The sequence below is a fragment of the Leiobunum rupestre genome, chromosome 5 (assembly GCF_980474605.1).
Source record: "Leiobunum rupestre chromosome 5, qqLeiRupe1.1.hap1, whole genome shotgun sequence".
Taxonomy (NCBI): domain Eukaryota; kingdom Metazoa; phylum Arthropoda; class Arachnida; order Opiliones; family Sclerosomatidae; genus Leiobunum; species Leiobunum rupestre.
Window position 1 is genome coordinate 5,559,705 of NC_143388.1, and position 26,802 is coordinate 5,586,506.

The window sequence follows — 26,802 nt, forward strand, 5'->3', positions numbered from 1 at the left end:
ACATTGAAATATATAATGTTTCAACGCTGAGTAAAGAAGGTGTGTGTATTCGTTGCGGCCAAGAAGGGACAGGTATTAGAGAAGATAGGGCGTTTTCAATTGGTACTAACAAGGAGACGATCCGAGGTGTTACACACCGATTTTGTTCAAACTCGGGGCATTGGTAGACCTTCATGTAACTTGAAAAATCCTAAAGGGATTTTATTCAATGGGCAACGGGTTTGCCATGGCATCGAAAAATGTTTTTGACAACTTAAAATGGAAATTTTCCCATTGAAAATAACATGGGATTTTGACCGATTCCTGTGAAACATTTTACAAAATTGAAAAAAATAAATAAAATACCAAAATTATAAAAACAATTATAAAAATTGACGAAAAAAATTAAAATTGGTCACATTTTTATCATTTTTTTAAAAAAATTTCACAGGGAAATCGGTCAAAATCCCATGTTATTTTATGTTGTCAAAAACATTTTTCGTTGCCATGGCAAACCCGTTGCCCATTGAATAAAATCCCTTGAGGATTTTTCAAGTTACATGAAGGTCTACCAATCCCCCGAGTTTGAACAAAATCGGTGTGTAACACCTCGGGTAGTCTCCTTGTAAGTGGCATCGTACTTAGTGGCATCGCCCTAAGTGTCACCGTGTCTAATCTGGTGTGTATTGAGAGGAGAGTTTTGCATTTCAGCCTATATATAACGGCCTTTACATATTAAGTAGGCAAAATTTACCCGTATTTAAAAATGTATCTTTACATGTTTCATTTAAATAGCAAATATATCTCTATAAAATAAATCAAGAATTATTGTCATATTATTTGCCCTATTTCAATATCTTGGGTTGTAGACGATGATAGATCGAAAAACCGGGTAGTTTTAGTTAGATTTGGTGTCTGGGCATACTGTAAAAAAGTAATGTATTGTATGCTTTTAATAAATATGGTGTGTTAGTTTCTTATTAAAGTTCTAGTTAATAAACCTGCAAACATTACAGAAGTAACTAAGAACTAGGAAAATTTTAATTAATGATTAGTTATACTTCTCAAACTCAGAGAACTGAAGAATGGGGTTGTGAACTATAATTGGTTATTATTATTTTTATTATTATAAATTGTAATACTTCAGTGATATACTGAAATTAAAAACAATTTATAATTTTTTAATATCCCACTTTTGCATTTCCCAGATGGCGCTACAGACAATTTTACGGCATTTACATACTGAAAATTATGAGATCATGACATCATGCAATGCTATCTTACTTAGTTCTTAGCTAAGTCTGTACGTTCTTGCATGCCTATTATCTTAAAAATGCACGTACCATACGCGCGGTAAACTTTACCTAAGTAAAAGATTCATCAAGCTAATAACTAACCTTTTAAGTAGGCACACCACATTTGTTTTCAATCAGTCAAGATGAAGTGACTGTTGCTAATTAATGTCATTTGATTAATTGCTTTATGATTATTCTGATGACGAAAGGATTTGAGTTAGAAATTAGGTTGTGCAATGGGGCAATAGATCACATAAAAAATACACTACTTCCAAAAATAAAAAAATTTCACCTCAATTAATTTTCTCCCCAATTTTAATAATTTTCTAACTGATCTAGTCATTGATTTGAGTTGATGCTAAATAGCACCTTAACAGCTGTACCGTAGATAAAATTACATAATTCTAAACCGTGAGAGATATACATGTAACAACAGTGCTGTTATACCAAATGTTGCGTGTTATCTAATTTGGTCAACTGAGATTGCGATAAGGTTTTGATGTTTATCATTTTTTTCGTAGGTTAAATTCAGTCAACACATCTGTTATTTTGTCGGCATAAGAATGTTTTTAATCGGCATGAAGACGTAATGACGCATTGAAATGTTCTCACGGATAAACGCTTCTACATTATGAAACAAACATTATCGAATTGCTGAACGTATGTTGTTTGATTTGGTGCTGATTTTGGCCACTCTTCCTACTTCCAGAGTTCTCTCTAAAAATATTTTGGCTTCAGAATGACAAGATTTAGGAAGGTTTGAAATGATTTTTATTACATTTTAATCTACGTTTACAATGTGTTAATTATTATATTTCATTTGGGCATTGGTCAGTTTCTGAAATCGCTCATTAAAAAACTTCGGAAATATATTGCAAATTTTCTAATTGGAATTGTAGGATTTGGAAAGCCGTATTTATGTAATTCTAGGGCTTAAGCACTTTTCCCCTGAAATATTTCTTAAAAATGTGGTAAAAAATATCTTATATCCTCCTTTGTAGACCGGAATCCCTCATGAAAATGGTAAATCAAATTTGATTATAGGCCCGATTGGGCAGATACAAATCATATAACTTGTTGAGGTTAACGGTAATAGTTAGTGTAGGGAGCTGTTGGCTCGCGTGGCTTGCAGGGCTTGCCACCACCCTCCTACGCATTGTAACCCGGCCACCCGAATTAAAGGCTTTAAAAGTCGCATGATGACTTAGGCCTAGGGTGGTGCCTTGGATATTAGCCTAGCTGATTATTATTATTATTATTAATAGAGTATATCAAAGTTGATTATATCCCAAATTGGGTAGATCCAAATGGAATACCATGCAATAACAAATGTCATAATTCCTATACCAATAGGTTTTAAATACAATATTTCATCAGATTATAAAATGAATCAAATAATCAAAACTAACGTTCGTAGTCCTACGAAAATGTGCTTTTCACTAACAGCTAGGAGCAACAAACACCGCACCCCACACAAGGAGGACGCAACCCGTCCAAAGTCGTGGATTTTCTTGTGTACAATTTTAATTGGTTAGACGCTTTAGCGCCTGCTGCCGTCGGAAGGGGGTAATTCGGAAATGGTCTTCCCCCTTTCCGTAAAACGTTCAGCGTAAAGGCTCGTTCAATGAAATTTGTATACAACACTGCTTTAGTGTGATTAAAGGCTAGCTGCGTTCTCCTTGTGTTTGATGCTCCTAGCTAACAGCAACTTTCGAGATTCATTCACTCATTTTAAACTTCAAGTTGCGTTTCCCAACCATTGGAAGTAGGCCTATTTTTAAAATCTGCATTACTGCGTGTTTAGAATATCGCCATCGACGAAGTAGGAGTATTAAATAAATCCTACTCCTAGGTTCGGCATCATTTAAGCATAGTCTAAAAAATGTTTCATAAGGACTTCCCAGGAGGAAAGATTTGGTCCGTGAAACCGTCTCACCTCTAGATGGTGCCAAATTATATAAAATGCTGTAGAGAACCAAAAACCATATATTATTACTATCACGTTCCCCCTTCCCAGCCAAAATTTACATAATCACACTTTTAAGGTGGATACCCTTTTGTCATTTCAAGTAAAATTAATTTACATTATCACGCCTTTATCTTTTTTAAAGGTAACTCGATACACGAAACTTTCAAATATCGATGACAACGTCTGCGAAGAAACTAGAGAAGTCCGATTGGTAGAGTCTAAATCTCGTTACAAGGGCTGCTTACTCGCTGTTACATCCGCTTTGTTTCAAATTACGACCACAATCTTGATTAAGAGTTTAACAGAGTTCACTAGCTCTGAAATATCATGGTACCGAAGTATGTTGCAAGTTGCTTTCTGCCTTCCAATCATCATCCATGAACGCGCAAAGTTCGTATACTTCCCGTTCATCGGGCTGTTGACTCTTCGATGCCTTCTCTTGTCGTCGCGTTTTATCTTCCGGATTTTTGCGATTAAATCTCTGCCGTTGGCCGATTCCAACGCCATCTTATTCAGCAATCCAATCGTTGTCGCTATCCTGGCTCGGTTCACTTTAAAAGAACCTTTCACCAATGTTCTAACAATGACATTGGTTACCAATTTGACAGGTGTCATTTTGGTGTCTCGCTTCTGGACCTTTTTTGGTCCGGATACCGACCGGATGTACGGCGTTGGAGCGGCTTTCCTTTCCGTTTTCGTTCAAGCCGTTTCCCAAGTGATTCTTAAGAAGCTAACCAACGACTTGGATCCCGACATAGTGGTGTTCCATTTGGCGTGGATGCGATCTTTTCTCATGTTCGGTCTTACGGAAGTCCTCAATGGTTTTACCGTACCTCATATTCCCCGGTGCACCTACTTGGACCCTTTAGTGTCTGAACCAATTCTATTAGTGTTACTGGCCATCAGCTCATTCGTGATGCAATCATCTCAGACCAGGGCTGTTAAACTGGAAAGTCCCAGTACTGTGGCAGCTATTATTAGCTCAATCGTTTTGCCCATGTGCTTTATACTCGAGGTGGTCGTATTTAAAAGCGAGCCTTCGTTGTGCGCGATAATTGGGGCCTGTTTAGTGCTAATGGGATCTTTTATGATGAACTTTGCAAAATACGTTGAAACTTTACCATCTAATTCGAAATTTAAAAGTAAATTATCATTTTTAAACGAATAAAAAATTTGGTTTCATCATCGATTTATTTAATACTCTATGTCAAAAATCGCTCGTTTAATTTAAATCAGGGTTATTCAAATTTCCAATTAAATGATCGCCACTTTGAATTTCGAGATCGCCCATCGTAACAACTTTATGAGTGACATTATAAATTATTTAATGAAATTGAAGTTGTTGTTTTATCATAAATTATAGTAAGGCGCCATAATTTCATTTGAAAAATTGGACTAATCAAATTCTGGAGACTAGAATCCGAAATTAATTAAATTCAATCTCATATAGTGCTCATATTACTCGCTGATTTTAAACATTTGTTTGGGAAAAAAAATAGTGAGCAGCAAATACATTATATATTAACTTTCGAAAACTATATTATAGACTGAATTTTGGTTAATAAATAAGTAAATAACCCCATAAAGTTTAATTTTCAAATTTTCCATCGCTATGTGGAGTAATGAGCGCAGTAACATTTTGAGTCGCAATGGCGGATTATCTATATCCCGGGCCTTTAGGCTTGATCTTTATTAGGGCCCAACATGAGCTTGCTTTAGCTTAGTCGGTCCCTTCTTCACTTATGCAAGCTCTAGGCTCCTAGGCTTAAGTCTACTCACCGAATTGATTAATCCTCCACTGGTAATGTGGTGTACACATTGAAAAGTGTCTTGATCCTGCAAAAGGTACATTTTTCATTCTACTATAATTTGCTTCCGTACGTATAATACGGCTCTAACACCTTAAAGTAACATTTACATAAGGATTCAATGTTAAGAAGCATAAAATACACGAACAGGGACCAAATAGCTAATACCCAAACAAATTTGAAGAAATTAAAAAAACTTAAAATAACTCGTACCAATAGGTCTTCGAGCAAACAAAAAGACGCGAATCTCGGACCAAATAGATCTTCGAGTAATAAATAAAATAAAATAGCCAGAAATTCCAACGGTAGACCGGTTTCATCCTATTTGGGACTCATCAGTGCCGTGCGGAAATCTGACTCGCGATTATTACACTGAAAAGAGAAACCAAACCTAAACATTAAAAATTTAAAAACGCGTTGCATAGCAACGGAAACCTGGAGAGGTGCAAGCATAAGTTTATGATATTCTTACATAAGTGTGATACTTCCTATTCTTCACATGCAAAGGTTTTACTGCGAGCTATTAACAAAACCGACTGCATAACGGGTTTTGTCGCCGTTTTGAGTCATCTTGCTCCCAGTGTTGGGCACCGCTCCTCTCATTGTGAGCGAATTTGTTTTTATGAGCGAAAATGAGCGGTAAAATATCTTTTTAAAAGAGCGCAAAACAAATATGAGAGGAGCGCCAATTTTACCGCTCAAAAAAGAGCGGAAAGAGAGGAGCGAAATTTTACCGCTCAAAAAAGAGTGGAACGAGAGGAGCGAAAATTTTACCGCTCAAAAAGACGTGACCGTGAGCGGCTCTTTGACGAAAATGCCCAACACTGATTAAGAAACGGTAAGTAGACTTTTAGACAATATAAAACCATGAAAATTGGGGTCCTGTAAATTACCCCAAAAACCATACTTAAATTAAAATATATTCTATACTATATATAATTATCGCACAGTGCTATATTTCATCGAAATTTTTAATGCGTACTATAATTTTCATGGCGTTCGATATCGTACCATTATTTCGATAATTCTGCCTCAACGAACGATAATGTACGATAATTTTTTGATTTTTTGAAATACCTACGAATGATTAAAATTTTATTATTAATTTATATAAATTCTACTTAAAAATGAATTATATACATATTCTGCCGAACGTGCTGGGTAGTCCTAAGCACTGAGAGAAAAAAATGTAGTTTTAACAGCAAATTTGTACAAGACCTATCTTTGGAACAATTCTACATAATTTTTTTTTAAATAGCCATGCTTCTGTAATGAATACAGAAACAAAATACAGGAAAGCGCTGTTTTATCTAAAACCAGTATTTTCTGTTAAAAATACAGGAAATTTGTGTAAAAGTAATATTAAGGGAATTTACAGTGTGTCAGTTCTACAGAAAACTATTTTAGAAATAGACGTGTTTCAGTAATTTATGCAGAGAAAAATACAGAAGAAGACGGTTTTCTCTAAAACCAGTATTTTCTGTTAAAAATACGCGATAGATTTGTTAGCGCATTTTCGATTTTGCACGGTCAGTGCAATATTTGCATGTTCATCGAGTCATGAAATTCTCTGATATTTCCTGGCGTTTCAGAAACATTTTCAAATTCTCTGACTTTTCCCTGACGTTTTAGGTCTATTTTCCAAATCTCTGGCTTTTCGATGTTGCTTGGTAACCTTGCTATATTCTAAAAGTTTGCTAATTAACTTAAATAATTAATGAGAGCTTGTCACAAAACAGACGACACTTCCAGGTCAGATCGAGCGAAATCAAGGAAAAGCCAAGAAACTTTCTTACTTTCGCAAAACCATTCAAGCCATACGTTACAAATTTTGTGGATCAGAGGTTGATCATATTTTCAAAAGAATATTGCAGTATATTTAAAAACATAATAATCCAATTATTTTAATGATTAATTTCATATATTTAATTTTTACATTAATAAAATATAAATCTTTTTAAAGAAATTCAGATAAATCTCTGAGATTTCATAATTTAACTATTAAATTATGAAATATTTAAATTTAACTACAAAAATAAGTAGGTCAAAATTACATTTTGCAGTAGCTTTCAATCCTGGATGTTCTCAAAGAACAAGGCCAAGTCTAAGATGTTAAAGATATACATGTAGTTAAGCATATATATTTATATATTTTGGTAAAGTAAATTGGTGAAATTCGTCTTCCAGTTAAAAAAAAGTTTGCCTCGGGTTGGTTCAGCGCAACACGTGTTATTTAAATTCCAGACACATCTCTCGAAAACGTTCCCCTCTTCATAGCTGCATTATCAACTTGGAATTTCGACAAACAAGGGAAAAACAATAAGCAAATTCTTTAAAACCAGCAACCAAACACCCCCGACCAAAAAGAGAGCTTAATATTGTTAAAGTGGTTTTTGGATGTTCGGGTACTATTAACTTCTGGTGTAATTCTTATATTTTAAAATTTACTTCTTTTAAATATATTCTGCCATGGACAATAATTTTACCAATATTTATTAGCTATTGGTGTTACGAATTCTCACGAAAAAATGTTAAAAACGAACGTGTGGGATCGTCCGATTTTAATTTCAAGATAATTAGTCACATTTTCACTTTCCCCGGTTAAGAATGTCAATCGTAGGTTTTTCTTGACGCTGGAGAAGCGAGGACCAGAGTTACCAACACCGCGGTTATTCCGCGGAAACCCGCGGATTGTTTTAAAGCCGCGGTTAAAAATCTTGAAGCCACGGCCCGTGGTTTTGGTAACCGTTTGTTGACACGCTGTTTAGGATAAACTAGTGGATGAACGAGGCGGGATCGAAAATCAAGGTCGCTCTCTTTTTCCCTCTTTGGCAAAGTTACCACTCCTTGGTATTTCTCCCAAGATCTTGGCATATGGGTATATATTTTCAACAGCTTGTTATTTTACCTGGGATTTTTTCCTCTGCCATAGGATCGTTAATCCTAAGATTTTCTTTGCAAAAACTTTAAAAATTTGGATTGTACTATACTTTCTCCTACTTACTACCAGAGCCGGACTTAAGAGATCCTGGGCCCCTAGGCAGATACGGAGTTTTTAGAAATATAGTACAAAGTCGTCACAATAGAAATACACTTTTTAAGGAAAATATGACATATAGTCTGAGTGTTGTTGTCTGAAAAACTGCGACGTCACCATTGTAATTTGCCTATTGATAAAAAACGGTAACTGTCATGGCGGCCACTATTAACACTACAGCTGTGACGTTACAAGTTTTCAAGAAATGTATACCCATTTTAATTTTTATATACATACAATTACAAAATTACATTGACCTTCGACGAACTTTCTTTTGTGAAAAAGCTAAATAAAAGCTCTTAACAAACGTCGATTAAATATGCGATAGTTTTGCAACATTCCGATTTAAGGCTACGTCCGTAAACTGTCAGGTAGAAAATTTGTTAATTTAAAGTACGTTTGATATTATTATAGAGACTAGTCTATATGCTATTATAGATTCATGCTTTCGTTTACGGTAATTACGGTCACTGGAGGGCCCCTAGGCGGAAATACACCCCTGCTTACTACCAATGGTCATAGTCGATAGTTCAAAATAACGGTTAAAATCTCCGCCGTTCAGTTTAGTAAAATATTTTCGGCGGCGTAATCGTCGGTCATTTTCGGTGTGGAGATACGGGAAGGCAGGCAAGGCCGCCAGATTTCAATAGACCGAAAACGGCCAACTCTGTCAAATGCGGTCGGTCAAATGTTTTCGTTTTCAAAGTGAAAATTTTGTAGCGTAGCTATCGCCTAGGACTATTTAATATGGGCTTCTTCGTCACTACTAGGTCGTGCGAACAGAATTGGCAACCCTGCGTGCGAAATAAAAGTAAAACTATAAATTGATCTACGCGTCTTTAAAGCTGATAGACGCTACATGTACTTTAAAGAAAAATATATATAAATATATAAATATATAGATGTATTTTTTTAATAAATGATTTATAGGTAATTTAAGACCCCTTCTTTCTGTCTAAAACACTGCGACCTCCCAGGCGTCCGGGAGGCAGAGTTTGTGGATGGCTGTGTGAGGACGACCACCAATCCCCCAACGGATGGTCGGAATACTTCCGCCACGGGTGTCCCCACCCCTGTCCCCACGTATCCCTCCGTTGGCGTGGCCGTTACACATATCTCGCCCTGATTAATCAGATGGTGTCTTCGCCGGGCTCGCGGTCTTCTCAGACTAAAATCCCCCCTTGCTTCTTTGAATAATAAAAAAAAAACCCACTGTGACCTGTATAAATTAAAATTTCCATCCTATAAATTGATTATAGGTTGAACAATGTGAATAAAGGGCTTCTGATATTTTCTGAAGTCATCCTATAATTTGTTTAAATCCTAAACAATGTGCATACATTTTCTCGGATATTTTCAAAAGTTATTTTCTAATTTGAAGTGTAAACGTGTAATTACAAATAAAAGTTAAAGTGTTGGTTGCACGAAAAATCGATAGGAATAAAAACGAATGAATGCGGGCTTGTTTTGAAGCCCAGGACGTTCTCTTTCCAAAAATGTCATTGTCGAAACAAATTTCCAAGCCTAAGTGTATTAACTTTGAGTCCGAAACTGACCTTTTTCGCTCCCCAAAATCCTGAAATTTTCGGCGAATTTTTCTCCTCCGTAGCACGAGCAATTTGGGGCAAATCAAAGCTGTAGTTTTATTCCTAAAATAGAAGGAACTGAAGTGGAGGGATTCTGTTTACGTGTAGAAGTTTTCAAACCAGAGGTTTTTAATCATAATATTAGGCTTATTATCGAAATAAAAAATATTTTTTTACACGTTTGCTACCCGGCGCGCGCGACCCGACGTTTTAAGAAGAATTTACCAGGAGCCTTCGGTTTCATATCGTTTTTCTACTACGTAGCCTTGTGTATGCCTATTTCAATTACTACTGCGTAGGACTTTTCCTGGGTGTTAAATCAACCTGTTTTTAATCCCAGATGTAAAGAAATGTATTACAGACAATTAGCCAATGATACGCTTCGCATTTTCTGACGTCATGGGTGCCGAGAAGTCTGGAAATTCGCCGAAAAACTCGATTTCCACCATTTCGACTTCTTTTTATAATAATGCAAAGACCACTTAACCGATTTTGATGAAATTATCTGTACTTGCTATAAAATGTTTGCTCTTTCTAATGAACCATTAATTAGCCATAGCTAAAATTTCGTGCAACCAACACTTTAACTATTCTTGCCAACTTCCCAAATATCACTATAAAATGCAATACGAGTGTAAATAAAGTTTAGCTGAACACTTAATAAGAATATCTATTTTGGCGAATTTATGATTAAAATCGTCGCCTGAAAGCAAAAACCATATAACTTTATACTAATTATAGTTAAAGTAACGTAGTTTTTGGTTTCAGGCGACGAAATGGAAACCGACGTTCAATTGATGCCAGATCACTCGATAGTCGATAGTGATTACATCCACTTCACACAAAGAAACGATACACTAGTAACAGTTATATATATGCTTTGCAACAAACGCTTTAAATTAAAAGTAATTAACACTATTTTATATTGGTACTATAATTTCGATTGTTGTAATATAATGTGCACCCTTTCTACGATAATTCGTTTAGAAAAATCTCGCAACGCTCGATCTCGGCATTTTAAAAATCACAAAGTGGCAACACTGCTCTTCGGAGTTCGGACGAGAGAACTCGGGCAGTAAGCCAGTAAATTCAAAGAAGACATTCCCAGGCAGCGTTGCCAGACGTACGATAATTATCGCACAGTGCGATAATTTAATCAAAATTTTTAGGGCATACTATAATTTTCATGGCGTGCGATATCGTACCATTATTTCGATAATTCTGCCTCAACGTACTATAATGTACGATAATCTTTAGATTTTTTTAAAAACCTACGAACGATTTATATTTTATTATTAATTTATATAACTTTTCTACTTAAAAATGAATGATATACATTTTCTGTACGCGTAGTCCAGAGTGTGAGTTTATTACTCCTAGCTATTACCGCTTTTTTAAAAATATTTTTAAACATATATTAAGTTCAGTTAATAATGATAATAGACATTTTGTTTATTTCCCTGACATAAAACTCCTGTAGTGCTTTAAAAAATCATCTAAATTCAACGCATTTATGTATGAATTAAAATTTATCGCCAAAAAGAAATGTACGATAATTTTCCAGGAAAATCGATAATTTTTTGGCCTAGATACGATAATTTCAGATTTTCGATCTGGCAACGCTGTTCCCAGGTTTTCGTTTCGCGATTTGTGACAAATATTAGACAAAGGACAAAGGCTTATACTTTTAAAGGTAAGATTAGTTTCTAGGATTAATATAGTTCATAACAAAACAATTATGATCTTTTTAAAAACAATTAAGTTTATTTTCCTTTTTAAATTACTGTTCATAATCACCTACCACATACTTTATTAAGCCTTTTTCAAAATTATTCTTTCAGTCTGTTTTGGACCTTTTGGCACGGATTTTGATGAATCAACAGTACTACTTCTATCATTTTGGAACTCACGGTAAAATATAATATAATATTTTGTTACTATATTAAATATATATTTTATCATATAACTATTTATCATAAACTATTTATCATAAACTATTTATCATAAATTTATTTTGCTATTCAAATTTAAATACATAACCATTTAAAAAAATTAAATATTACCATGTATATGTGTGAAACAAAACCGTTAATTTAAGGAACAGGAATAATGAAAATTCACAATTATTAAAACTCCTGTAGTGCTTTCAAAAAACCATCTAAATTTAAATTTAGCGCCCAAAAGAAATGTGCAATAGTTTTCCAGGAAAATCGAAAAATCTTTGGCCTAGATACGATAATTTAATGGCGTTTTCCATTGGAGTCCTCTGAGCGCTCCTAAATATAAAACGTGTTCCATTCGGACAAAAAGGGCAACTCCAAAAAGGAGGCACGTCTTCCATTGGCACTGTTGCTCCCTCGCGGATTGATCCGAGCTGCCCCAACTCGAGGGACGGGGCAACCAAAAAAGAGCAATTTTTAAGCAAAGTGACTCCGAGAAAAATTCGTATTCCATTGGGAGGGCTGGAAGTCTAGTCCTCCGAGCACCTAGCGGAGTTCTCCGTGGTAGAGCGATGACGTAGCAGGCCAATCCGGATCACGCTCGGAGCAGTCCCAATGGATTTTCCATCTGAATAGGGTTTATGAGTCAGTCTTCACTGGATTTTAGTTAGCTAGGGCCCGGATGAAGGCCGGGCTTCCCAGCTAATTTATTAATATAACTGAAGATATAAGTCCGCTGAAACCTAATCTAACCAAAAAATATTTTTTACGTTATCGGACTTAAGTTCATATAAAATCTCCAAAACACAATCACAAAGCGAAACAATGGAAAACAGTAAATTGGACAAATGACCAACTTCTGTCTTCTCGGTGTCCGTTTTCAAAATAATTAACAATGGCGACGAGGATTTTCGATACGTGAAACTAATACACGACAATCCCTATTATCCCTATATACCTAGGGATTGTGTGTAGAAAGTAGATGAAGATGTAGTTAAAGCTACTTAAATTAATTGTATGCCAGAAAAGAGCGGAGAGGAGCGAAAATTATGCCGTCCAAATAAGAGCTAAAAGAGAGGAGCGAAAATTATACCGCTCAAAAAAGAGCGGAAAGAGAGGAGCGAAAATTTTACCGGTCAAAAAGACGTGAGCGTGAGCGGCTCTTTGACGAAAATGCCCAACACTGATTAAGAAACGGTAAGTAGACTTTTAGACAATATAAAACCATGAAAATTGGGGTCCTGTAAATTACCCCAAAAACCATACTTAAAATTAATATATTCTATACTATATATGATTATCGCACAGTGCTATAATTTCATCGAAATTTTTAATGCGTACTATAATTTTCATGTCGTACGATATCGTACCATTATTTCGATAATTCTGCCTCAACGAACGATAATGTACGATAATTTTTTGATTTTTTGACGAAAATGCCCAACACTGCTTGCTCCCGCGTCACACGTAGCCTCTGCCAGCGCCTGGCTAGGGGGAGATTTTCTTCTTGTGATGACGTCACTCCGTTACTAGCTCTAACAAGTAAGTGAAATATTCACCTAAGTGACAAACTTATGGAATAATATAATTAACTTATGGTACAAGTTATTTTAAAGTTTTTTTAATTTCTTCAAATTTATTTAGGGTTTAGCTTTACTGTCCTTTTTCATTATGGACTATTCTACCTGTTCGTGTATTTTATCATTATTTGCAATGCAGTCCATAGGTGGTTCTTATTAGCTTAGCATTTCGTATATACTAAATGTTGAGCCTAGGTGAGTAGGTACGACATTCCCACCCGTAGTTACACTAGTAAAATATTTCCATTTTCTTTAACATCAACTTTTATTACAAAAATATCTTACAGTAAAATCAAGGAAATGTTTTTATTAGTTGCGAATTTCCTATCTATACAAATCGGTCCAATAGATTACCATTGCCTGTTATATCCGCTTTTAACGCCGTAGCCTCCGTAATTTTGACCGTACGATCCATGTCCATAGCCTCCATATGGATATCCGTAGCCACTTCCTTTATAGCCGTCGTAGCCCCCGTAATTACCATATCCGCCACCGTAATTACCGTACCCACCACCGTAATTACCGTACCCAGCATTGTAACCATGTCCCCCATATGGGCGCCCATAGTCTCCTTTGTAATTATTGTAACCTCCGTAATTTCCGTATCCGTGACCGTAACCCGGGGAGCCTCTATGTCCACCAATTCCATATCCCTGCCCTCCGTATGGGCCTCCGTAATTTCCTCCGCCGTAGCTACCGTATCTGTTATCGTTTCCTCTATATCCTCCATATCCAGGGTTAGGATACCATCCTCCGTATCCTTTTCCATAGTCTGTTCCACCGTAGCCACCTTGCCAAGCGCCGTATCCTCCTTGCCCGTAACTGGGTATGAAACCACCCCTATGACCTTGACCTCTGTATCCACCGTAATTCCCGTGATCTCTGGAACCGAAGTTGTGATGGCTACCAGCAGCCGTATCGAGATCAGCTACGGGAGTCGGTTTCGTTTCGGAAGCAACTTTGACTGTCGTGCCACCCTTGTCCCCTTCTTCTTGGCCATTGCTCAATGCCAGGCACCCCAACGCCAGCGCTACCATCATGTACTTCTGTAATTATTCATTAATAATCGAACTTTATTTGGGTTATTGTTGTTTACTAGGCCAACACGTCTGCCGTTATGCTGCGGGTATTGCGTTCCACATTTAGCTATAAAAGTATTCTAATTTTAACAAAAAGGCACTCGGTAAAAATGAGGGTTCTTTATTGAAATGGGTCGCCAAACTTTCGGAATTTGTTTGTTATTGAAAGCGACATTCCAGTGTCCCTTTTTAAACTTTTCCGTTTGGCTTACGAATGAAATTAACGGAAGGGAAAAGTTTTTACAAATGGTTATAGTTAATAGACGGAAACTATTCGTCAAAAAAAAACGATTGAAACTGGCCCGAATCTGCAACGAGACGGTCGAAATAATTTCACCCATTATGTTTAAGGGTGTTAACTTTATATTTGGATTATAGTCTCAGGTTTTGTTCTCGGAAAACAACGGAAATAGAAAGGCAATGTCTAATAAATGTTTTGCTTGTTTCAGTGTATTGACTCTGCCTTTATTCTCATAGTCTCGCGCCAGTTCGTAATGTGAAGGAAATAAGTGACTAGAATAAATTTATAAAGCGATTATTCGTATAATAATTGTGTTGACGTTGAGGTTCAACTCGACCAAGGTAGTATTTTTCTGCATGGCAGTACGCGATAATTTGTTGGAGATGCGATCACAGTTTCGAGTATTTCCGTAAATGTTCCTGACCTTCCTTCAAGTTCATTTACATTACAAAATTTCATTCTAGTGGCGTTGACAAGGGGATTCAATGGACTCAAATTATGTACTAAATTTTTACCCTAATTTAACCTCTGTGGTCGTACATGGTTGGCCTCCGTTAAAACTTGTAGAGGTTAACGGTAATAGTTAGTGTAGGGAGCTGTTGGCTCGCGTGGCAACAAGGGCTTGCCACCACCCTCGTACGCATTGTAACCTTGCACCTGTTTAAAGGCATTATATAAAAATAAAAAAAGTTCAATTTATGTCTACGCTAAGCTGGTTCTATCTTTACAGCTTTAAACTACGTGGAAAAGATCCACTTTGGATAGGGAAAAACTAAAATTTATTAGAATAAACGCGGTACTTTGGCTAAGGCTATCTTCTCAGAACAAGTTAAATGGTCAATGCAACTCTGTTTTATCCTGCTACTAACTTGGTTTTTATGAAAAAAACTGAACCTAAGAGTTTCTACCAAAATATTCTTATTCAATTGTATTAAATGGGTAATTGGTTTTGATATCTATAGCTGAATTGAATATTTGTTTCGCACAACGACACCATCTGTTAGTGTGCTCACCCGTTTTCTTTAATTTTTACCGTAACCTCGAAATCTACAACGTTGCAAAATCTTTGATTGAAAACGGTACGTATCTATATCGTGTGTCCATTTTAGATAATTTACTGTGTATTTCGAAGTATAAATTGCTAACCAAAACAGTACTATTTAAATCAGGCAAAGTTTCAAGATATTTATGGTAATTCTCGAAATATTATTTAATCTCCAAATTAACAAAATTCTGCAATCAAAACAAATTTTGCAATGCCACACCTTTAACATCAAATATTCCAAAATCATAGTTTCCAAGAATATCTTTTGAAGACCTATAATTTTGTTCTACGATTCACATAATTAACAATTGATGTTTTATAGACCTATAGGACTACGGGCCCGGAAAGATTTTACGCAAAATAGGCTATTGAGAATTATTCAAAATATTAAAAAAATGTATACCCGAAATATTTATTTAACTATTTATTTGATTCAACTAAATTTTACTAATTAATTCCGTTTGATATTAACCATTTTTAGAAATAAATTTTAGAAAACTTAGAATTATCACATGTAAAGATCAACTCCCTATTAAAAATATTTAAAGTAGTATTTACCATTAGGTCTTCTTCTAATAATCCAAACGATGTTTCCGAATGTACGTCAAATCTGTGTCTGATCCCTCGCTGATGGAAAATACTGTATATATATACGGTAACTGAAGAGACCTATACCTAAAAAAAATGGAAAGTTGAGGGCGGGCTGAAGCACTACACCGTGTGAGAGTGGATTCACCCTTAGATTTAAACGATGCTGGCTGGTAATCGTTTTGATAGTAATGTTAGGGGAGGGGGTAGATTTCAAATTCAAAAGACTATAGCCGGGAGAGTCGTTCAACGAAGCGTAGAGAGTGATAATAAAGCGTTACAACCCCGCCCCGTTTCTAATGCCAATATTCCCAGATTAGTCATAATAGCTTTCGGAAAGTGGACTATTGTGAATGTGGTCAACGCGCCGTCGTGTCCTTCCCATCGGACATTGATGTCCCTTTCCGAATCCAATTAGGTCCTAGAAATAACTCTTCGGGTGTAATTTACTTCGTAGAATATATGAATGCTTAAAATAAGTTCAGATGTCGAGAAAAGGTTTCGTAAGAGCCCATGCAAGAGGTTCCAATCCTCCATTCTCTGTTTGTTATAATTGAGATTAATTTTGTCTTGTTTTCGTAGTGGTATTTGTCTTTATCTCTAATGAACAATGTGGTTTTTGAATAGTGGGCGTTTTCGCCGCCGGTGAAAAATGTCATTGTTCTCTTAATTGTTGTTGTGGTCATAGTGTGAAGTAATTACTGTAGAAAGTCCATTTCATTTCAACCAATGGTATTAGAGTATAAATTTATCTTTTTTTTTTGCGTAAAAGCGTGTTGCAAGGTTATTTTTCGGTCATTATTAACGGTTAATTGAACCCATTTGATTGTCTGGTTCAAAACATTTCACTGGGCACATGTCAACACCTTGTAAAACAAATTTGTAAAACACTTTTAGAATCTTTGAATAAAAATAGCGTCCTTCCCATCAAGTGTGAATGATATGTTACGCTTTTGGGTTTCCATCGAAGATTATTATATTAAAAACAAAAATTCAAAGCTGGATATTTTAATATCTTTAAGAGTATTGTACCTTTTATTGCATCTTATATCATTTTGTAGACAGATGAAATTTCTTTGAAATTGGGAGCCTTGATGTCTGTCAAATCGGAAAAATTTAGTATAGTGTTTTCAGTTTTTTCTTAAAGGGAGTATGATTTTCCATATTTAATTAACATTTCTACCCCCAGGTTTAACAAAACCTTGAGCGAAGTTTGAAATATATCTCTTACGAGGCACCTTCCAAATCGAGGATGCGTACACTGCATCACGGATCATAATTTACTGCTTGTATGCAGTTGAAATGTTTAAGGAATTAAAATTATGGTGGCCTTGACAATTATCATAGAAACGGGTGGGTTTTACAGTCGATATTTTGACCAGCTAATGATTTTGATTGATAATGATAATGATTCTCCAAACTCATTCGCTGCTCGGTGACGGTTCCAATGGATTCATTCACATTTCAAGTGTATATGAGGTATTCTCAAGAAATTTAAACAATATGGATGCCATAGTCCTACGTCAGGGTCTGTAGGGGGCAGGGGAAGATACTATATCCTCAGTGGCGTAGCTAGGAAAATTCGGTCCCAATGCAAGATAAAGAAATAGACCCCTGTGACATGTCAATTTTTGTGCGTTCCAATGGCCTATTTCCGTCACTGGCTTCCAATATCGTGATAATAACATCACGGTAATATTATCTTTAAAAATATACATGTATACGGCGTTGTTTCGTGAGACAGCCGTTCAGACAGTCAACTAAGTAAAAGTCTATGGGCCCCATTACTGGGGTGGGCCCCAATGCACCGCATTGGCTGCATTGGCGTATTTACGATACTGATATCCTCCTACTGTAGAAATTATGACATCACTATAATACTAACTATAAACATGAATGTACTCATTTCAACCATGAATATCTACGTACATCTGGGCTAAGATAGGCGGTGCTTTTCTGCGGTTTACGTAATCGGTTAAGCCAATCTGGAGACAGGTGTTTTGTTTGTCGTTGACTCGGTCCACAAAATGTTTCCCGGATTTCGCGATTTAAACGGCTACGAAAATGACTTGTGATTCTTAGAAAATTATTCTAAATAATCATAATTAATAATTTATTATTAATATTCTTACCTATTTTCGTTCAATCAAAAAGATGCGTATTAAAATTTTTGAAAATAAATTTCGCTCTTAGCCTTGGCACTGAAAGCTAGTCGAGTTTCAAATTTCAATACAATTTTAGAGCCCCTCCCATCCTAGCGACTGAGGCCGGAATCAGTTCGATTATTCATGGTTGAAATGGAATAGATATATAGTTTGTAAAATGTAAATATTACAAGGCGTTGAGATATTAACTTAAAATATCAAAGCTCAAATTTACTAAAACTTTCATTGCCAGAAAAAAATTAAACCATAATAGTAATAATAATAATAATAAAACGCATAGGGTTATTATGGTTTCGCGGATATAGTTTTATTTCTTCTTGCCGCTAGAGCGCCCATAGCAAATGTTTTTGCATTGAATTTCAAACGTTTTGTTCTAGACTTATTTCTCTTAGAACAAAAATTTTAAATTCGAAAATTAATTCAAAATTGAATTTAACGTATACACTCTTTTATATCCTTATTTGTGAGAGCTGCCATTTTATTACAGGTCTGATTTCAAATAGTGCATGCAAGGCCGCTTCACGCGGTCAAGCGCACGCGACGTCTCGAGCTGATGAGCACGTGCAGGCGCCCTTGCCTGTACTATTTTAAATTAGGCCTGTAATGAAATGGCCGACTTCGTAAAAGAGTGTATAAAATCGAAATTTTGGTCGTTAATGCTTAAGTGCTTTGCACGGCAGGGCAGTGCAATGAAAAACAATCGCTAATCACGTCACATGGCCCGAGAGTGAAGCGACGGAATATAAACATTATCTCTATATATAAAGAGATCAATTCTTGGTGATGATTTTCATAGTTGTTTAAATAACTTATATAATGTCGTTGAAATAATAAATCAGTCTTTTTTTACAACTCTACAATGTCGAAAACCGATCGAAGAACAAAAACAAACCAGACAACGTTACTTACGACGTTATGCCACGTGATTATATTTAGTTTCAATTTTTTTTTAGATGACGCGGATATGTGCGATTCCACTTTAATGGCGGTGTTCTAGCTGGTACATCTCCCCCCAATCCGATCGTGGCTCTAGTATCATTTCTATTTCTATGCCCCTAACGCAAAAGGATAGTGAGCCTCTCTGAACCAAAAGGGATCTACCCGGGTGGGAAAAGAACTGAACTGAGCTGAACTATCAATTTGGGACTGAATGTCTTATGAAAATCACTCTCACCAGATAACGTTACCGAACCTTAAGCGATTCTCGAAAACGTACACTCATAGTTCCAGATAACATTTATTTCTTGATGATTGCTGTATGGGCCCAATAAAAACGCGCTCTAAACATTAATAAACAACGTTAGGAGCAGCTCCTATAGTCGTGTTTTGTGGAAGAAGTTGATTGACAGCTGTGCATTTAATTGTTTGTGGTTTCCGAACTTGTTAGGTTAAAGAAAATAAACGGTTGAGATGAACCAAATATTTTTAGAAGTATTAAAATCGCGCGAAGAGCTTCAAAATGTTGTGTTTTGGCCAAGTCTTAGCGTTACATTGGACACTTACGTCGCTAGTTTTGTGTTATGTTTTTGCAAAGATATTCCATGCAAGATAAATTTGGTTAAATCAACATCTTACAATGAAAAAGACGAATATATGATACCGGAAGAATTACTAGACGCTTTAAGTATTGAACAAATTAGCGCTGACAAAATTCCAGATGAAGTATTTTTAATTGTTACACTATCATTTTTGAAGTAATCAATAAGTAATGTGTTTTCTATAGGTTAAAGATTGTTCAATGCCAGTTTTGTACTCGGAAGAGAGTAAAACATGCGTAGCAGGTCTATCTGGCGTTTTACGTTTTGCAATAAAAACCTTACTGCAACATGAGGAAAATCATTTTTGCAGTGGTATACTAGTATGTTGTATTAAAGTTAAAAATACGAAATCGCTGTTGGCAAATTACATTTAAAGTAGTTTTTCAGTGCTGTACTATAACTGCTAATATGACATAAATTAAAGAAAAACTTAAGTGATACGAGTTGAATTTAAAAAGTCCTGTCTTCAGCGATTGTCATTGTATATTGCTATTGTAACCAATAATTACAAAATTAAGTTTTTATTTGTAGGGTTACCACAATGGATGTCTAGCAGCTTGCTCAGAGGTGTCTGTATGGACCAGATTTTGTGAAAAGGATATACAACATGCTGTGGACGAAATATTAAATCAATGGAATGGTCAAGAAACCAAGAGCTTCGTTATACCACAGGACCTCTGTAGTCTTGAAGAACACTTGACCCTTCCTGTAAAAACGCACAATATTCTGAAGCGGAAGCAAGACTTGTTTAAGAAGAATAAAACTTCTACGGAAGGAAGCGATGGCGTTCATCCACTCATAGCCACTTCTAATTTTAGTTCTGTTTCCAAAGACTGTAATAATTTGGAACTTAACCATGCCTATTTTGCTGGTATAGACCGAACGCTAGCTGATTTTATAATGTTACCTTGTATTTATTTAATTTTTGTAAGTTTTATACACTTTCTTTTTCAAAAAATAATTATTTAATGTATACATATTTTTCTTGTCAGAATTATTGTCAAACTTCTGGTATCAAATATAGTGACAAACTTCCCATGGTTTGCTCATGGTATCGTCGAATGCTCAGTGATATCAATATTTTGAACACCTCATTGAAGTTAAAATGGATCCAAATAAATTTTGACAGCGTTGAAGAATCACTCTTTGATGTGGTTTTTCCCGTGGTTACGAATAAAAGTTTGTATTTAAGGTGATAAAATATTAATTAATAAACCATTTCATTAAATAATGATGTTTCTAATATTTCAATTGCTTATTTTAAAAGAGATTCAAACAGAAGCAAAATTAGAATAAAGCACAAGGATCCAACTCCGGTTATATCTAAGTTAACAGTAGGCATTTAATCTTGATGTTAAATTTAAATGCTTCTATTAAAATATTACCATAATTGAATTGTTTTTTTGCAGGAGAGCAGCATTACTCCCGTATACACAAGCTGCCCATCAATAATGGATGAAGGATTAGATTGGCACAGTCTTCCCATGCATGCTCATCCTGCGGGTGGTGATTTGCCTCTATCCAGGGTTGATCGTAAATGCCAGCAAGTTGAAAGTATAGTCACAGCCACCATGGATTTAGCTCGTCCCGATGATATAGTCGTGGATTTTTGTGCTGGAGGGGTAAAAACAATTTTTGAAGTAGGAAAATAGGAACTTGTCTTTAAAAGATAATACTCATTAATCTAAATTGAATCCCAAAACACCATTTAAATTACTAGAAATTTAATATATTTAATATACTGCCTGTCCATTTAAACAGGAGTCATCGAGAAATTATAAGTATACACTTGGAATGTCTAAGGTACCATTGCCATTGTGCTCTGAATACACCCAAAGAAATGGGCGAAGTTTAACCTACGTCTAAGGTAAGATGTAACAGGTATTTTTCAATTCATTGGCTGACACCTTTGGTAAGAAGTCAACCCGAAAAATAAACTAACTGTATTTTCGGGTAAATATGCTGCATCAGATATTGAGTCGTAACTCCCCAAAAATTAAAGAGCCTTTAAAATGAGGGTTATTTAACATTAACAGGTTGTATTACTGAAGCTTTGATTGCGCCTGTAAATCAGACTTGCTTTCTTGAAATTCCACTTAATTTATCTATATTTTATTAAATAGCGCCATCTAGGTAATATTTTTCAACTTTGTTAATTGTACTGAGTAAAGATATCATTTTATATAAATATTTATTTTCTAAGTTATAATAGTAAGTAAATTTTATTAAATTATATTCATAATTAATAGTCGTCATGATTGTTTTCTTATTTGCTTCCTAATCTTCTATTTATCTGCAATAGTGGGCGTTGTTGATGAAACATAGTCTTTCACAAGGGTGGGGGTAGAAAGTCTAACTTCTAGTGCACGGCTGTTTCTATTACTGCTATAGCATTGTAAATTAACCTTCTAAAAGTTGAATAACCTAGCCCTAATTCCCAAACCATGGACAACAGGGGTCTGGTTATCAACTTATAATTTAACCATAATATATGTATTTCGTTTATCTCTACATGGCTGCGTCGAAATCAACTTCGCGCTAACTAGTGGCGTAGAGACTGACTCGAGAGAGTTATAAGTCTGGGTTCAAAGTGTTGACCTTAGTGAACGCGATCATTGTCTCCCGATTTTAAATTTCTTCAGTGGCACTAGATGGCGACCATACTTTCGCCATTGCCGAAAATAATCAATCTGGTAAAATTCATGTTAGAATTCAAAAGAGATATATGGGAGTCTTGGGAGACCGTTAAGAACTGCAAGATGGCGGCCATCGGGAATTATGGCGCTTGACGCGCCATCTATCGGTAAATTATTGAAACTATTTTTAGATAGTTTTTTGAATTTTTATGGAATATGGCAATTTTCTTTTAAATCGTGCATGTACTGTAATTATGTTACATCTTCATATTGTTTATTAAATAAACAAGTCTGAAAAATTAGGCGGAGTCATGTGTCTTAGGCATTCTAATTTTAATTATTTATAATTAAAATATAATTTTTAAAGTAGCAAAATAGTATTTTAAAACAGCAATTTTGGCTTCAGTTATAATTAAATTATACATACATTTAAAATATAATAATAATTAGTACACCGAGCTCTTAACCTGTCTTTACATGTATAAGCCGTGTTCATACCATAGTTATTCATAAATTTAGATGGTTTAAAAAGGGCAAATAAAGTAAATGAACTTCTATTAGAGGCAAAGCTTAAAGTTGAATCGGCTTAGATTTTAGCGTACCTCGGCGCCTATATCTTTTGGCTTTTAAACGTTCCAAGTGTATACATATATAATTTCCTGGTGTAATCTACGTTCATTTATCTGAATTATTTTTCTAGGGTCACGTTGGGATACTATTAGCTTATTATTTACCTAAATGCAAGGTATATATATTCAAATTAAACTGTTTATTATTTCGATATATGCTAATATAACATTTGAATCACTATCTTGACTATTTAGATAATCATGGTAGAAAACAAAGAAGCGTCTGCCCAAAGAGCTCGAGAAAGAGCTTCGTTTCTGCAATTGGATAACGTTTATTTTTATCAAGTAGAAAGCAAATCCTTGTAGACTTTATTTCGTGCAAAAACGTGGACGCAGTCATTCGTAGGTTATTTTCGTTGCCGTGGTAACAAGTTTATGGCAGCCATGACATTCAGACGCCCATGGTAGTCGCGTGATAATTTGCAAAACAAGGCTTGGGTCAGGCAATGTTATCCCCATGATGTGTGACGTAATATATTAATATGGCAGCAGTTTTAAGAACGGGCTAAGCTACGATGTATACCTATGACGTTACGAGCAAGCACCGAAGAGCCACCATTACTGTAGGTAATTGAACGGTCATTACTGCTCACTATTGTGGGAGTAGTAATGTGACTGTAGAAGTGATTGAAGGACATACTCCTGCAATCCTTCATCTTCCTACCGCCATTCTAAATTCGTTTTGGTACTTTATAGTAGTTGATCGATAAGGTTGATTTAAATTTGTATGATACATTTAAGGTACCCTTCATGACGGGAATATATTCCAAATTCAATATATATTTTGGAATATTTACTCTGTCCCTCATATTTCGATACTTTGTTCATTTAAGAAGAATTCATATGAAAATTAAAAAAAGTTGTGCAAAATTAAAATTTACAATTTATTATGATTATCGAGATGATATTTAACGAAAAATACTGCCTACTGACAAACTACTACGATGCAGTGTTGCCAGTCGGGTTTTTTTAACATGGCAACGTCCACGTTTTCGCGCAAAACAAGGTCTTTCTATCCATAGGGACAATATTAATGAGTGTGAAATTACAGTGCAACTTGAATCACTTTAATGGAAAATTTGACCTTGCCGTGACCTTACATGCTTGTGGAGTAGCTACGGATTTAGTTCTAGACAAAGCTTTAAAACAAAGAGCAAAATTCGTGTGTTGTCCATGCTGTTATGGTTCTATTCACGAAATACCCTCTATCACTTATCCAAGGAGTCAATTGTATAAAGATGCCAACATTTCCGTTGAAGTATGTTCTGCCATTAAATGTTAGTGGCGTTTTTAAAACAATGCGATAATCTCATAACGTTTCAATTTAGGAATATCTTTTGTTATGCCATTACGCAGATAGAACTGAAGTTGATACGCCATCCGAAAGTCAAGGTTGGTTGAATGGATCTATTCCGTTTTAAGTTTCTTTGTTGCATTCGAAAAATACGCATTATGTATCAGCGCCGCGGCGTAGTGGTTTTATTATGAGCCAGAGTATTTATAGATGGAGTAAGAATAAAATGTATTGTAATATATCAAGAGTGCCGAAAAGGGGCGATTTTTAAGTAAATGCTGATCGCGACCTTGAAAATGGTGATCATGACCTTAAAAATATTTATCGCGAAAATATACTAAAATCTTATAATAAAAATATCTACAATAAACATGGCGATCTTGACCTTCTAAATGGTGATCTTTTGATTTGGAAGTATCTGCACCTCTGTCATATATCATAAATAACATAAACATAAGTATGACACATCATATTTGCCTGACTCTATTATCTTAAAATGACCAATGTGTCCTTTTGTGTAGCTATTATGACCGAAGTCGTTATAGTGACTCTTTCATTTGTTACTAGGTATATCGCTTTATGGTATCGGCGTCGTGTGTATACTCGATTTATATTTACCCGAGGTTTCGCTAATAGTCTAGTAAGATTTTGGACAAACTTCAGAAAAATTGCTACCAGGCTGAATTTTGTGAGGGACCTTCATTTAGTCATAGGATATATAAAATGTCAAAAGTCCCCATCATTTGGTTTTAAACACAATTACGTAATTTTTCGGAAGTGAAACCTTAAGGAATGAAAGAATTAATTGGCCAGCTTTGTGTTTCTCGAAATATTCTTAATTTCTAGGCACTATAGTCTTTTGCTTTTGTTTCCAGGAAAATACTGTATGGGTCTGATCGACACGGACCGAGCTATGTACTTCGAAGAACTCAAATACGGCGTTCGTCTGTGTACTCTTAAACCACCAGATTGCACTCCAAAGAGCAATTTACTAATTGGCATTCCACTTGAAGACCAATAAAACCGTATTTTTTTAATTCTTAATGCCTGTTTCTTATTTTTTTAGGTCGGAATCCTTTTGGTTCGACATACTTAAAAATCTCGTACACTCGAGAGAAAAATGATTTTAGAATTCATGAAATCCCAAAATTTGGTCGAAAATCAGTTTCAATATCTGTTTCTGATTTTTAGAAATTGCTTTAATTTGCAAGTTTCGGACCCCTCGCTACCAACGCGAATGACACACACGGGTTACGTTTCTCGTTCCCTCTATCGTGCCAAGGGGGCATTAGACCAGGGTGTACACGAACCGTCTCAACAGTCATCAGTCAGAGGCGATCTTATTTTAAAGGTCACATGCATGTATTTCAATGAAGATATACCTAGAGGTCTCACATTCACCAAAAATGTGAACGGGATTTTACGCTGGATTTCAAGATTTCTTGTTGGACTTTGGATTTCTTAACATTTGTCTCGGATTTCGCGACTTCTCGTTTTATTTCGAGATTTCTACTCGTATCTCGCGATTTCGCAAGCTTTCGATTTCGTGTCGAACTTATGGATTTATTACCGTATTTCTGGATTTCGTGTCGGATTTCTAGATTTCTTGCCGGATTTCTAGATTTTGATCTCCCGATTTTGAAGAAATCCAGGCTGAGTTTCGGATTTCTTGGATAGTGTACGCGATTTCTTTCTATGTCAAACCCCTCGAGATTTTCGATTTCGACAACCAATGAGATACCGGTCCGATTTGAAAATCGTCTCAACACATTCATTAGATATAAATAAATACGTTCTTGATAGGTTCTATTATATCAAATGTCAAAATTTTAGCCAGAGATTCCAACAGTAGACCGGTTTCGCCTTTTTGGGGCTCATCAGTACTTCGTAGGAACTCTGGCTTTACTCGGAAATCTGTCGATATCAGTAAAACCAATAAACATTCAGAGTACCCTATATGCGAGCAGTCCATTGCAATTTATAGTGAAATTCTTCACCAATTCAGCAGACATCTTTTTACGCTCGAGCGTAAAAGATGTCTGCTGCATAGCGACCGCCATCCAATAATTGGTGAAGATTTTCACTATAAATTGCAATGGACTGCTCACATAATTATAGGGCACTCTGAATGTTTATTAGGTTCTATTATATTGGTGCAATTAAAGTCACTAGATGACTTGGACCTAGGGTGGTGCCTTGGGTATTAGCCTGCTGATTATTATTATTATTATTAAACTTTGCTTTAAAAGGTCATCGATTAATTAATTGTAGTCTAGTTTTTGGCCAAATATGAATTTAGCCATAAGAACAGGGTTCCGAAGTGGTGGGGTGTTCCTAAAATGTCACTTTTTTCGAATATAGGCCATGTCACTGGTAAATAGTGACAAATAATG

General features: G+C 35.5%; 3 protein-coding genes across 4 annotated transcripts; 2 read left to right on the forward strand and 1 right to left on the reverse strand.

Annotated features, from left to right (window-relative positions):
* Nucleotides 1-1,984: 1,984 nt before the first annotated feature.
* Nucleotides 1,985-4,441, forward strand: LOC149943397 (solute carrier family 35 member G1-like). Its single transcript, XM_090175721.1, has 2 exons — nt 1,985-2,031; nt 3,386-4,441. The coding sequence occupies exons 1-2, from the start codon at nt 2,014-2,016 to the stop codon at nt 4,409-4,411; spliced, it is 1,044 nt and encodes a 347-aa protein (XP_090031847.1). The 5' UTR covers nt 1,985-2,013; the 3' UTR covers nt 4,412-4,441.
* A 9,103-nt stretch (nt 4,442-13,544) lies between these two features.
* Nucleotides 13,545-16,196, reverse strand: LOC149943398 (uncharacterized). The gene is made up of 2 exons (XM_090176080.1): nt 16,118-16,196; nt 13,545-14,240 (listed from the first exon to the last, which is right to left on the reverse strand). Exons 1-2 carry the CDS (start codon nt 16,118-16,120, stop codon nt 13,545-13,547), a joined length of 699 nt encoding a protein of 232 aa, XP_090032206.1. The 5' UTR covers nt 16,121-16,196.
* Nucleotides 16,197-19,623: 3,427 nt separating this feature from the next.
* On the forward strand, nt 19,624-25,438 carry LOC149943399 (glutathione S-transferase C-terminal domain-containing protein). 2 transcript variants are annotated; one of them, XM_090175474.1, is made up of 11 exons: nt 19,624-19,974; nt 20,036-20,170; nt 20,382-20,777; nt 20,843-21,042; nt 21,118-21,184; nt 21,260-21,472; nt 23,187-23,231; nt 23,311-23,400; nt 24,167-24,373; nt 24,444-24,507; nt 25,285-25,438. In XM_090175474.1, the coding sequence occupies exons 1-11, from the start codon at nt 19,723-19,725 to the stop codon at nt 25,428-25,430; spliced, it is 1,815 nt and encodes a 604-aa protein (XP_090031600.1). In that variant the 5' UTR covers nt 19,624-19,722; the 3' UTR covers nt 25,431-25,438. The 2 variants fall into 2 exon arrangements, with proteins under 2 accessions (XP_090031600.1, XP_090031601.1); XM_090175475.1 differs by having other exon boundaries at nt 19,844-19,974; nt 20,036-20,162.
* The last annotated feature ends 1,364 nt before the right edge of the window (nt 25,439-26,802 follow it).